At 64.1% G+C, this 11,888-nt stretch overlaps 1 protein-coding gene across 1 annotated transcript; it reads right to left on the reverse strand.

The window, feature by feature from the left end:
• Window positions 1-5,607: 5,607 nt before the first annotated feature.
• On the reverse strand, window positions 5,608-9,127 carry METRN (meteorin, glial cell differentiation regulator). Its single transcript, XM_075105943.1, has 4 exons — window positions 8,923-9,127; window positions 7,478-7,899; window positions 7,236-7,295; window positions 5,608-6,948 (listed from the first exon to the last, which is right to left on the reverse strand). The coding sequence occupies exons 1-4, from the start codon at window positions 9,006-9,008 to the stop codon at window positions 6,632-6,634; spliced, it is 885 nt and encodes a 294-aa protein (XP_074962044.1). The 5' UTR covers window positions 9,009-9,127; the 3' UTR covers window positions 5,608-6,631.
• Window positions 9,128-11,888: the final 2,761 nt, after the last annotated feature.

Genomic DNA, 11,888 nt, shown 5'->3' on the forward strand with positions numbered 1-11,888 from the left:
CCCGCCGCCCGCCTTCCGCCGCCGCCTCTCCCCGCCCCGCCGGGGCCGGTGGAGGGAGCTGCCCGCGCCGCGGGGGAATTGGGGACCGGCCCGGGGCTGCCCGCACCGGGGGAGTTGGGGCCGCTTCCCCCCCCCCCCCCCCCCCCCCCGCGGCGGGTCTTTGTGCGCGGAGCTGGAGGGAGCGGCACTGCCTGCTGCAGCTGTGCACGGCCGCGCATGGTCACGTGCGGTTGTGCGGGGCTGTGCGGGATTGTGCGGGGCTGTGCACAGCCGTGCGTGGTTGGGCAGGGTCATGTGCGGTTGTGCACGGTCGTGCAGTTGTGCAGGGCTGTGCACGGCTGTGCATGGTGATGTGCAGTTGTGTGTGGTTGTACACAGTTGTGCATGGTTGTGTGCAGCTGTGTATGGCTGTGTGCGGCTCTATATGATTCTGTGTGGTTGTGCATGGATGGGCATGGCTGTGTGAAGTTGTGCGGGGTTGTGTGCAGTTGTGCTCCACTGTGCAGGGCTGTGTGCGATTGTGCGTGGTTGTGCACGGCTACGTGTGGTTGTGCATAGCTGTGCACGGTTGCGCATGGTTTTGTGCAGTTGTGCATGCCTGTGCATCGTTGTGTACAGCTGTGCATGGATCTGCGTGGTTTTGTGCAGCTGTACACCATTGTGCATGGTTGCAGTTGTGCACGGCTGCGTGCAGTTCTGTGCGGCTCTGTGTGCCACAGACATGCGGGCAGTGGGTTTCCTGCTGTGAGGGTGTGGGGACTGTGGGAAAACTCCAGCCTGTGGTAAGGGGGGGGCGCTGGGGGTGGGGGCTTGGGGGTGCAGCCAGGCCCCCACAGCCCCTGCCCACCCGCAATTAATAAAAAACCCACAAAACAAAACAAACCCGGGAACAATAACGGCTCAATTAGGGGAGCAGGAGCACAAAGGGCAGGCAGCTTCCCTGCCTGCGCTGGCGCTTGCTGCCACATCATCATCTCCCTGGGGTTTCCTGGCTATTGCCTTCTTCCCATGATCCCCCCTTGGCCTTTGGGTCAATATTTGCACGGCTCCCACTCTGTCACTGTACTGGGGTGTCCCCCAAAAGCTCGGGGACAGTCCTGGGGGTCCCTGCAATGGCCAGTGGCACCCAATGCCCTCGCCATGGAGCAACTGGCCTCCTCGCACGCCTGGGGCTCCCAGGGGATGTCACCCACGCGAGATGGCGGGTGGAGGAGGAAACCCTGTGGGCAGCCCCAGCCTGGGAAAGGCTCTGGGGTGCAGGGTAGTGGGACTGGGGAGCAGGCTTCCCATTTCCCTGGCCCCAGGGATGGCAGAGACAGCAATCCCTGGCACTGGCCTGCCTGGAGACCCCCTTTCCCAAGGAGCCAGCACAGGCAGCAGCCAAGGGAGGAGCTTCCAAAGGCAAGCACATGTTTCTACTCTGATCTCACCCTTATTTGTGGGAACCAAATATTCTGCTTGTGGAATGAGGGTGCACACACACCCACACGCATGCACACGTGTGCCCTACCCTCAAACCAAGGCGTGCAGCACGGGGTGCTTAACAGCCAGGCCCCGTTAAATACATCCCCCAGAGCAGCAATGGAGCTCCGCCGGGGAGGAAAAGCTATCCCTACACACTGTGTATAGCCCAGAAATATTGCCCAGGGCTGGTTTTCCTCCCTGCAAAAGGGCCCAGAGTGGCTGTGGCCAGATCGGGGGCCACAGGGATTGCTCCGATTTTCTGGTGCTTGCTGGCAGGTGGAGCCAGTTAAGTCTGAGAGTGAGCAGAAAATCAGGGAAATAGGAGCCGGGGGAAGAGGGGGCCCAGGGGGACTACTGCTGCAGAGGAGGAGGATGGTTTACAGGGATGGGCTCGTCCCTGGGGCAGCCCAAGACCCGCCTGTGATGCTGCAGAGCAAACTAATTAATTAAGCAATTCCCAAGCAGGGCTGAGCCCTCCATGCGGGCCCCCGGGACTTGGCCAAGGCCAGTGTGGGGTGGCAGCATCCCCTTCTGCCCCAGCCCTGGGGTGTCTGGCAGCATCCCGGGGTGCAGGGCCGACCAGGTGGCCGCACGAGGGGACCGCTTGGGATGCACTGCTGGAGCTAAAGAGCTTTTAATCTGCATCTTTCCAGGGCAGCTTCCCCTTGCCAAGGCTGTGGTGGCTGCAAAGCAGCCCTGACTGCCAGGAATTTGTCGCTATGCGCTGGGAAATCTCCTTCCCACCAGCTGTCAACAGCCGGGCCCTCCAGGCGCAGGCGTGTTGGACTGGGGAGAGCCAGGGTGAAGGGCCTCAGGGGCCCCAGTCTGGGCCAGAGTCCTGCTCGGCCCTGAGCACCCCGGCCCAGCGCAGGGATGATGCCAGATCAGCCTTGGCCCAGCCAAAGAGGGGGCCTCAGAGCAGCCCTCTTACACCAAAGATTTGGGGTGCAGCACCCCATGGGGTGGCAGGATTAGGGGTGTCTGTGTCCTTGAGGTCACAGGCTCTCACCTCTCCTCTCGCCAAGGGCCATGGGGCAGAGCTCACTCTGTCCTGCCTTGGGCTGGGGCTGTACCCCCCACCCCTCCTCTGCTGCCCCACACAGACACCCAAACTAGCCCATCCTACCTGCTGCTGGCCATCCCGCAGCCCCAGGGCATCATCCACCCCTATGGGGCATCTCCAAACCCCAGGGGCCTCATCCTGACCTTATGGGCCATCACTCCATTGCCAGGAGCATCATTCAACCCTACGGGGCATCCCCCAACCCTGGAGGCCTCATCCTGATCATATGCGGCATCCCCTGGTCCCAGGGGCATCATCCACCCTATGGAGCATCCTTGAACCACAGGAGCCTCATCCTGACCCTGTAGGGCATCCCCTGGCCCCAGGGGCATCATCCTCACCCTACTGGGCTCCCCCTGGTTCCAGGGGCATTCCCCTGCTCCACACCAGCTCCTGGGCCCCAGGGCACTGCAGGCAGGGCAGGCAGGCTGCCCAGATATCCCCGGGGTGGACAAAAGGCCTGCAGGTCCCCGCCTGGGGCCAGGGGCCATGGAGAGGGCTGAGCGGGGCTGGCTGCCTTTGTGCCTCCCGATTTCATGTTCACGCTTTTATCCAGCGGCTGGGAAGGAGGAGGGCGAAGGGGGCAGGAGAGGGGGAGATGGGCGGGGGTGGTGGCGTTGGAAATGGCGGGAAATGGCAGCTCCCTTTGTGCAGCCGGGATGGGGACGGGGACCAGGGGACACCTGCCCTGTCAGTGCTACCCCTCTGTGTTTTGCCATCCCAGTGCAGACACCCACCAGCAGTGTGACCAAAGGGCTCTGCTCTCCCTAGAGTGTTCCCTGGGCTGGGATGTGTGTCCTCCCCTGCCCACATGCCTGGCTCCATGGACGAGGAGCCCTGGGTGCCTCCCTGGCACATTTCCACTGAGGCAGCTGGTTTTGGGGAGCTGCTCCCCATGGTGTCCCCAAACTCACCCTCATGAGTGGGGGGCTTTTGGAGTGGGTCCATCTGGACCGTCCCTGGGGATGCTGCAGACAGCTGTGCCAGGTGGGCATCGCAATGCCCACAGGGGACCCTTACCTGGGCTTGTGGGATGCTGCTGCAGCCCTTCACCATCCCCACCCCGCTCTCCAAGACCGGATGGGCTCCAGCTGCCCCTCCAGAGACTCCCAGTTCCCACCTGGTCTGCCCAAAGCAGCCCTGGCATGCTGCCGGCCCCAGCTCACTCTCCCCCCTGCTGCACTGCCTCCCACTGCAGTTTCCATCCTGTGAAGGAAATACGGAGTTTGTCTCACAGTGTTTTTACCCTCCATGCCAAGAGGCAGGAGGGGCTGGGAGGGAATTTGGCTTGGCTGGGGCTGGACTCTGCTTTCGGGGAGATGCTCAGATCACCAGGCCCAGGGAGGTTGGGATGCCAAGGCCATGGGATGCTGCCCGGTGCCCCAGCAGCCCCAAGCAGTGGTGAAGGGCTGTTATCCCCATCCTGTGGTGGGGAAACTGAGGCACCGGCTGCCTGGTTCCCCTGTGGGATGCTCCTGTAGGAAGCGTTTGTGCCCTGGCCACAGCCCAGCTGCTACAGGAGCCAGCAGCAGCAGGAAGTGAGGGCGGCCAAGCCAACCTGCACAGGGCAGAAGGTACCAAAACCAGCACAAAAACGTCTGCAGCAGAGAACCCGCAGGATAACAGCCCTTTCCGCCACAGCAGAATGAGCTGGTTTGGCCAAATAAACAGATTGGAAGAAAAACAAGAGATTCTGCTGCTGGACAGAAATCCACCGGATGCCTGGTGCATTAAATGCCATAATTTAGCCAATAGGAATGTGCTGGATTGTGGCAGGGTCAGAGCAGCCGTGCTCTACTCCCAGGGCATATGGAGGATGCCACGGGCAGCACAATTCCCTTTGCACCTCCTTTATTGCTTTTCCAGCCTTATTTTTCCTCCTCCACTGGGCTTCCCACTCCTTTCCCCTTCTCCCTGCCTTGCTCGGCTCCTGCCTGCTGCCAAAATCCAGGGGCATCCCCAAGAGCCCAGGCTGCAGCATCCCACCTCCCCCAGGCCCAGATCCTGCCCTTGGGCTCAGCCTGGCCCCAAAATGAGCACCAGCCCTTTGGCAGTAAAGCATAAAGCATCACCCTCTTCTTAAGGGAAAATACATGTTGCATATTGAACCCACCGGGCAGGCTTGCAGCCATGGGCTCACAGGCAGGATCTTGTCACAACCAGATCATTTTATACACATATGTATATATTTAATTTCACTCCAAAGCCCCCAGCACTCTTTGGAAAGGGTTTCTTGGTGAGGAAAAGCACGTTATGGTCAGCGGGGGCACCAAATACTTGCTGGTTCAGCCTGGCTAGTGGTTCTTGAAAAGGTGTTATTGAAATAGTATTGAAAAGGTATTAAAGCACAAGCTGACATGAGTCATGACCTTGGCTCAGGTGGTTTTGGGGGGGCTCAGGGCACTGAGCTTTTCCACCACTGAGCCCTTGTGGGTATCATTGATGGGGAGGAAAGGTCCCTGGCTGGGGATCCTGTGCCCCATCCATGGCTGGGGGTCCCAATCCCCAACCCAGCCAGGTGTCCCATGTCCCATCTCTCTCTGGGGGACCCATCTCCCTTGCCACCATCCAGGGACACCGGGGCAGCCCAGAGGAGCGGGAGCCAGAGGCCGGGGGTTGGAGGCCCCATGGAGGGAGGCAGCAGCAGGGTGGGAGCAGGCAGGGCTGGGAAAGCCAGCGTCGCGCAGCCCAGCACAATGAGGCCTTGTGGCCAGTGGCTCTGACGAGAATCGGCCCTGACAGCAGCTCCACTGGCAGGGTCACCCACCCAGCACGGGACCACCCTTTCCCAGCACCAGCCCTGGCCCTGATCACTCGGTGCTGCCTGGGGAGAGGAACCCCGAACTGACCCACCCTGGGGAACACCAGGGATGCAGCATTTAGAAATACCAACCTCCCTCCATATATATAAAGAAATATAAACAGTAGGGCTGTTTCCAGCCCCCACGTTGGTGCTGGTGCAGGGGGAGGCTGAGCTTGATGCTGTGGCACACACCAGCACTGCACTGGTACCAGCACTCACCCACGGCACCTGTTGGTGAACATCCCGCTCAGTGTTATAAAAAATGGAGATACGCGCTACAAATACAGCTTGGTTTATAAAAAAAAGTCACAAATTTGGTATCGTTATTACTTTAGTGCACATATGATGCCCCCCACCCCCACGGTCAAAAATCCCCCCCATCTGGCACGGCATGCCCCACTGCTGGCAATCTGGAATGGTGGGATCGGGCAGCCACCGCGAGGCCATGGCCACAGGCTGGTAGTGATGGGTGGCACAGCCTGACCTCTCCCTGCTCCTGCGGCACTTTCCTGCATTGGCACTTTGGTCCTGCCCCGGCTGTGCCGGTGACACCTCTGCTCCCCACACCAGCCTTCCTCCCGCCTTGCCATCCCCCTTGCTCCCTTCGGCCTCACTCCTCTTCCTCAGCATCTGCCTCAAGGCTCCTGCCTGTACCCTGCGTTGCAGGCAGGAGCCAGGGCAAGGCTCAATGCTGCCTGCTCCCCCTTCCATCCCTGACATTGCAAATCCACCTCCTGGCCCTTCCACACCCCACTGCGTCCCCAGCCCTGCCACCACAGCCACCCACCGCCACGGCCACCTGCCACTAAGCCCTCCCAGGGAGGGGAGCAGCTGCCCCAGCCTGCTGGACCCACCGTGTCCCACAGCGGCCCCGAGCCCGCAGCATCCCCTGAGCATGCAGTGTCCCTGAGCCCGCAGTGACCCTGAGCCCGCAACATCCCGAGCATGCAGTGTCCCTGAGCCCACAGCACCCCAAGCCCACAGCACCCTGGTCGCCAGGGAGCCCTCAACCCATTGCCCCACGCCACTGCATCCCTTACCCAAGCAGGTCCCTGGGACCACAGGCAAGTGCGCCCTGGGAAAATCCCTTCCCTTCCAGCAGGATTTTCCTGGGAACGCTGCCAGCCCGGCGGCGGGTGTTACCGGCACCCAGCTGCGTGACGAGGACCGAAGTGCCACGCTCCCTCCAGGCACCATCCCTGCTGGCACGCTGCCCCTACGTCCCTCTGGGGCTGCTCTTAATGCCTGCGGGACCCCAGCCCCCCAGCACCCGTGGGGCCAGGCTGCCCTCCCCAAGCCTCTCAGTCCATGGGGAATTCACAGGGGTTCTGGCGCATGCGCCGCGCCCCCTCGTAGATGCGCTGGAAGTCCCTATAGCGGGGCGCGCAGCTCAGCCAGGCTTCACCAAAATGCAGCCACCCCATGAAGAGGAAGGTGCCGGGACCTGGCTTAACCCCACAGTGCAGCGGGGTGCGGATGCTGCCCACCAACCGCCCCGGGCGTCCCCCTGCCTGGAAGAGGGGGAACTTTTGGCGGTGGATGCGGGCGGCGCTCACCCCGATGATGGATTCCTGCAGCTCTGCATCGTTGGAGACGCTCCGGATGCTGCCACGGATCACTGTAGGGGAAAGGCAAGGAGGGATGTCAGCGTGTCCCTGTCCACATCCCTATCCCCATTACCATCCCCTTCCCCATCCCCATTTCTGTCCCCATCCCATCTCCAGCCCCATCCCCATCCTTATCCCCATCCTGCAGCAGCCTCTGTGACACTGGTGGCCTCAGCCCAAGCCAGGCCAGCCCAGGAAGGGGAGGCCAGGGTTGCCTGAGGACCCACCCACCAGTCTGAGTTTCCCTCCCTCTTCCAGAGCCCCAGGACCCCTCCATCACCAGGGGGGCTGCACTCACCAAAGTCACTAGTGCAAATGGCCATCAGGATCTCAGTGTCATTGCATGGCCGGCACGCCCCTGCAACAGCCAAGCACAGCCTGTCACCACGGTGGCTCCCCATGACTGGCCTTGGGGGGACCACCCTGGATCTGGCCCCTCCATCCTCTTGCCTCTGCGCAGACCAGGTACACCCCAGCAAGGGAAGTGTTGGCCGCCCCGGGGAAACTGAGGCAGGTTGACCCAGAACGCTCAGCACGCACCTTCCCCGGTGAGGCTGGCAGCAGGCAGTGCCGGGCGGGCCAGCCAGTCCCCCCGCAGCTCATAGCGGAAGGCGGCGATGCGGCGGCTGATGTCGCGGTGTGGGGTGGCCTGCAGGAAGAGAGCCACCTTCTCCCGGGGCAGCCAGCTGAAGCAGCGGACACGGGGCCGGGGGGCCTCTGGCAGCAGCAGCTCCAGCACCCCCTCCCTCTCCAGGTACAGCTGAGCCCCCCGGAAGGTGCCAGCAGGTTTGACGCAGGCGGTGACGTGCCGAGGGCTCCTGCCCTTGGTGGCAGTGGCAGCGGGGGGCAGGCGGGGGGCCAGGCGGAGGCGAAGGGCCCCCGTGGGGTACAGCCATTCCAGCGATCCCTCGGCGCAGTGCAGGGAGAGCTGCTCCACGCTGCCCGCCTCCTGTGACAGCCCACTGCGAGGCACAACAGCCCCCATCAGCTGGGACCCCCTGTGGGACGGGAACCCCCCCAGCACAGCGGCATGCCGGCACTCCCCAGCAGCACCTCTGTGGAGGCATCCAGGGTGAACATGGGGAGGAATAGCACCAAACCCTTGATGCCTCGGGCTTGGGGTTCAAACACATAATTTGGGGGGTACTTTTGTTTCCCAGCACCCTCCCAGGGATGCTCAGGTGGGGCCCATGGCGGCATAGCCCCCTGCGAAGCTGGGGTCGGCTCCCAAGCCACCCCAGATAGGGTGTCCAGGGTCACCTGTTCCCCGGTATCCCCCCACTTTGGGATATCCCCAGTGGATGCTGAGGGGTTACACACACTCACACCCCTCGCGAGATTCGGGGTCGCGTGTAAACGGTGCCCGGAGCCATGTCTTCCCCACTGCATTTTTAGCGGGGGAGGGGGGAACACGCGGGAAAGCCAGGCTGGAGGGAGGGGAGACGGCCGTGGGGCTGCTTTGTCCCGGCCATACTGTTGGTGGCTGCGTGGTCCCCGTGGCCCCCCACGCCCCCCGCGTGGGGCTGGCGGCAACCCCTCCTGGCGGGCCCCGGCTCTTTGTTCCGGAGCTCAGCGCCTTCCCCACGGCAGCCAGCGGCGTGTCAGGTCCGGAGATCAGGGGCCCGCGGGGCTGCTTTTCACGGAGGGTTCGGGGAAGGGGCTCCTGGAGAAGCAGGGAGCCCTGCGGCCCCAGCACCCCCGGGGAGGGGGGGGCAGCCGCACCGAAGAGTGGGGAAACTGAGGCAGGCGCAGGTCCCAGCCTCCCACCCGTGACTCTGCCCCACGGAGCTGGTGGCACCGCTGCCGGCCCGGGGCGGGAGGGTGCTCGCCGAGCCTGCCCTGACTGTGCGGCGGGAGCTCCTCGGCGGGTGGGGGTGGGGGGCTGCAAACCGGGCGGGGTGGGGGATGCTGAGCCGGGCACCGGCGTGTGCCCCCGCCCCCGCCCCAGGCAGCCCCCCGGTGCCAGTGCCGGTGCCGGTTCCTACCTGCCCCTCCAGCCGCATTGATCCGCCGAGGCCCCACCAAGCGCCGCGCCCAGCCCGGCCAGGCACAACGCCCGCAGCGCCCACATGGCCGCCCCCGCGGCGGGCCCGGCCCGGCCCGGCCCGGCCCTGCCCGCACCGCTGCCCGCACCGGGCCGGGGCGGGGGGGGGAGCTGAGGGGGGGAGCGAGCCGCCACCCTGTCGCCGCGCCCCAAACTTTCGGCCAATGGCGGCGGCGGGGCGGGGCCGGGACCCTACCCCCACCCACTCCCCACCCCCTCATCCCCTGCCGGGGGCACCTGCAGCGCCCGCCCTGGGCACCCCCCACCCCTCCGTGCCCCCAGCCCGGGGTCCCCGGGACGGGGGGGCAGTAGCCGGGCCGGCTGCGGGTGGGAAGACCGGGGGGTCAGGGCCGGGGCACAGCAGAGGGACCCCGAGCTTCAACCACCCCGGGCTGTGTGCACCCTGAGTTGTGCATACCCCGGGCTATGCACACCCCGGGGTGCAGGCAGTCCAGGCTGCATACACCCCGACAACGTGCACCCTGGGCTGTGTATGCCCAAGGATATGCACCCCCACAGTTAGGAACACCCCCGGCCACGTACACCCAGGGCTACAGGCACCCCAGGCTGTGCACACCCATGGTTATGCACCCCCCAAGCTATGTGCACCCCAGGCCATGTACACCCCACACTACATACACCTAAGGCTAGCTATATACACCCTAAACTATGCACACCCCAAGCTGTGCACACCCCAAACTGTGCACTCCCCAGGCAACAGCCCCCCTCGGTTTACACTCCCCCCCAGAACCATGTACCCCAAGAATTACATACACCCCAACCTCCATACAAACTACACCCCCCTCGGCAGCAACCCCCTCCCCACACGGACATTTTCTTAACCAGGGGAAGCAGAGGTGCATGGCAGTGGGCCTGGCATGGGGGTCATGCACACCCGAACCCCCATTTCCCCCCCTCCTCCAAACCTGCCCCTTGGGATTTTATCCCCCCCCCAACAGCCGCTATTGTGCCAGCATCACAAACCCTGCAATTAATTAAGTTTCCATCCAGTGACAGCCCGCCAAAATGTTTGAAATAAACACTGAACAATTGGGATGGGATGATACAGGCCAGGAACAAAGTTCCCGGAGAGAGGGTGGAGCGGAATGGAAATGAGGGATTGTAAATTTGGATGGTGGAAAGAAAGAGGGGAAGGGGAGGGGGCCAGGGCAGGGGCAGGCGGGGGAGAGGGGGATTCACAGCCCTCCGGCCATGAAATGATGCTGAAAGAAGTCAAGCTGCTGGAATCCGTGGAAAATGAGGGGCCAGAGGGGCTGCGGGTTAAGGTGGAGCGGGCCGTGGTGAGGGTGTCAGGGTGGGGTGTCGGGGCGCGGGGGCTCTGTGCCCACAGGCCCTCATGCTGAGCTGGCCAGCTGCCATGTGGGCTTTGCCGTTGGGTGGCTGGGCTCGAGGGCCTGGCTGTGCATGATAGGCTGGGTCACGGCGACCCCAGCACGGGAGGGGAGTCCTGGGGCCAGATCCTGCCCCGCCACTGGGGAAACGGGGCTGGCTGGGCTCAGGGCCTGCATTGGGATTCCCATAGGATCCAGCCAGGGAACCCACAAGCAGCCTCTGACGGGGCCCCAGAGGCGAGGTGGCACCAAAGAAATGTGGTACCAAAGAAGATGTGGCACCAAAGATGTGGTACCCGAGAAGAGGTGGCACCAGAGGTGCAGTGGCGCCAGTGCCACTGGTGTCCCCAGGGAGGGACCTCAACCCACAAAGGCTGGCCCTCTGCCCGGTGGGGTGCTCAGCACGCTCGGGGGACTTTCCCTTGGGACATCTCAGTGTGCGGGGAGGTGGGACGTGGCTACTTGCAGGGCGGAGCCCGGTGCCCTGACCCCGCGGACACACGACAGTGAGCCTGCCCTAACACACACACCCCCCAGCACCCCGGTGTGACCCGGCACCCCTGGTCCCCGCCACAGCCCGGGTGTGCAGCACCCCGATCCACCTTAACCGGGTGTTACGGGACAATCCTCGGCACCAGCTGGACAAAACCACCATGGCCAGCCCTGGCCTCCATCCACGTGGTCACCGGGCCGGCGGCATCCCCGCCTTCGGGGCACGGCCATCGGGGGGCAGCAGCCCCCTCCGAGCAGCCACCGGAGCCGGGGTTGAGCTGGGACCGGGCAAAGCCCGCCCCGCCCAGCACCCACCAGTTCGCTCATCCCGCTGGGACAGAGCATTCCGAGGATTTATGGGAGCTGCCACCGGCTGGAATGCCGCGTCCCCGGGAGCTGGAGGTGGTCGTGTCCCCTGGCCGTGTCCAGCATCCCCACCGTGTCCCCTGGCCGTGTCCCGCCCCGTCCCCGGCTGCCGCAGGGAGGGTGGCCCCCATGGGAAGCCCCCCGAGCAGGGGCGCAAGGGAAGCCGCTGGGCCCTGCCGCCTGGCCCGGGCCGCTCCGGGCTCCCGGCTCGTCCCCGTGCCCCCTCGCCCCGCTCCGGCTAGCGGGGCCCCGGGATGCTCGGGCTCGCAGTGCCCTCTTGTGACCGCGGGCACGGCGGCTGCTCAAACCCCGGCACGGCGGGCCCGGGCGCCTCCGGCAACGGGGCGGAGGGCAGGTCACCTCCTGCAGCGGGGCAGAGCATCCACTCATCGACTGGGACCTTCAGAGATCACCCGCTCCAACCCCCGCCCTGGGCGGGCACACCTCCCGCTGGGCCCGGCGGTTCCAGCCGGGCCCTGAGGGCTTCCGGGGATGGAGCACCCACAGCGCCCCTCGGCACCGCCTCCAGCGGCTCACCGCAACATTTTCCTCCCTTAGATCCAACCTAAATCCACCCTCTTCCAGTTTAAAACCGTCACCCCTTCTCTTGTCACTACAGGTCCTGGTGAAAAGCCTCTCTCCATCATCCCTATAAGCCCCTTATACATTGAAAGGCTGCAAGAAGGTGTTCTTCAGG

This window comes from Phalacrocorax aristotelis, chromosome 10, assembly GCF_949628215.1.
Source record: "Phalacrocorax aristotelis chromosome 10, bGulAri2.1, whole genome shotgun sequence".
Lineage (NCBI taxonomy): Eukaryota > Metazoa > Chordata > Aves > Suliformes > Phalacrocoracidae > Phalacrocorax > Phalacrocorax aristotelis.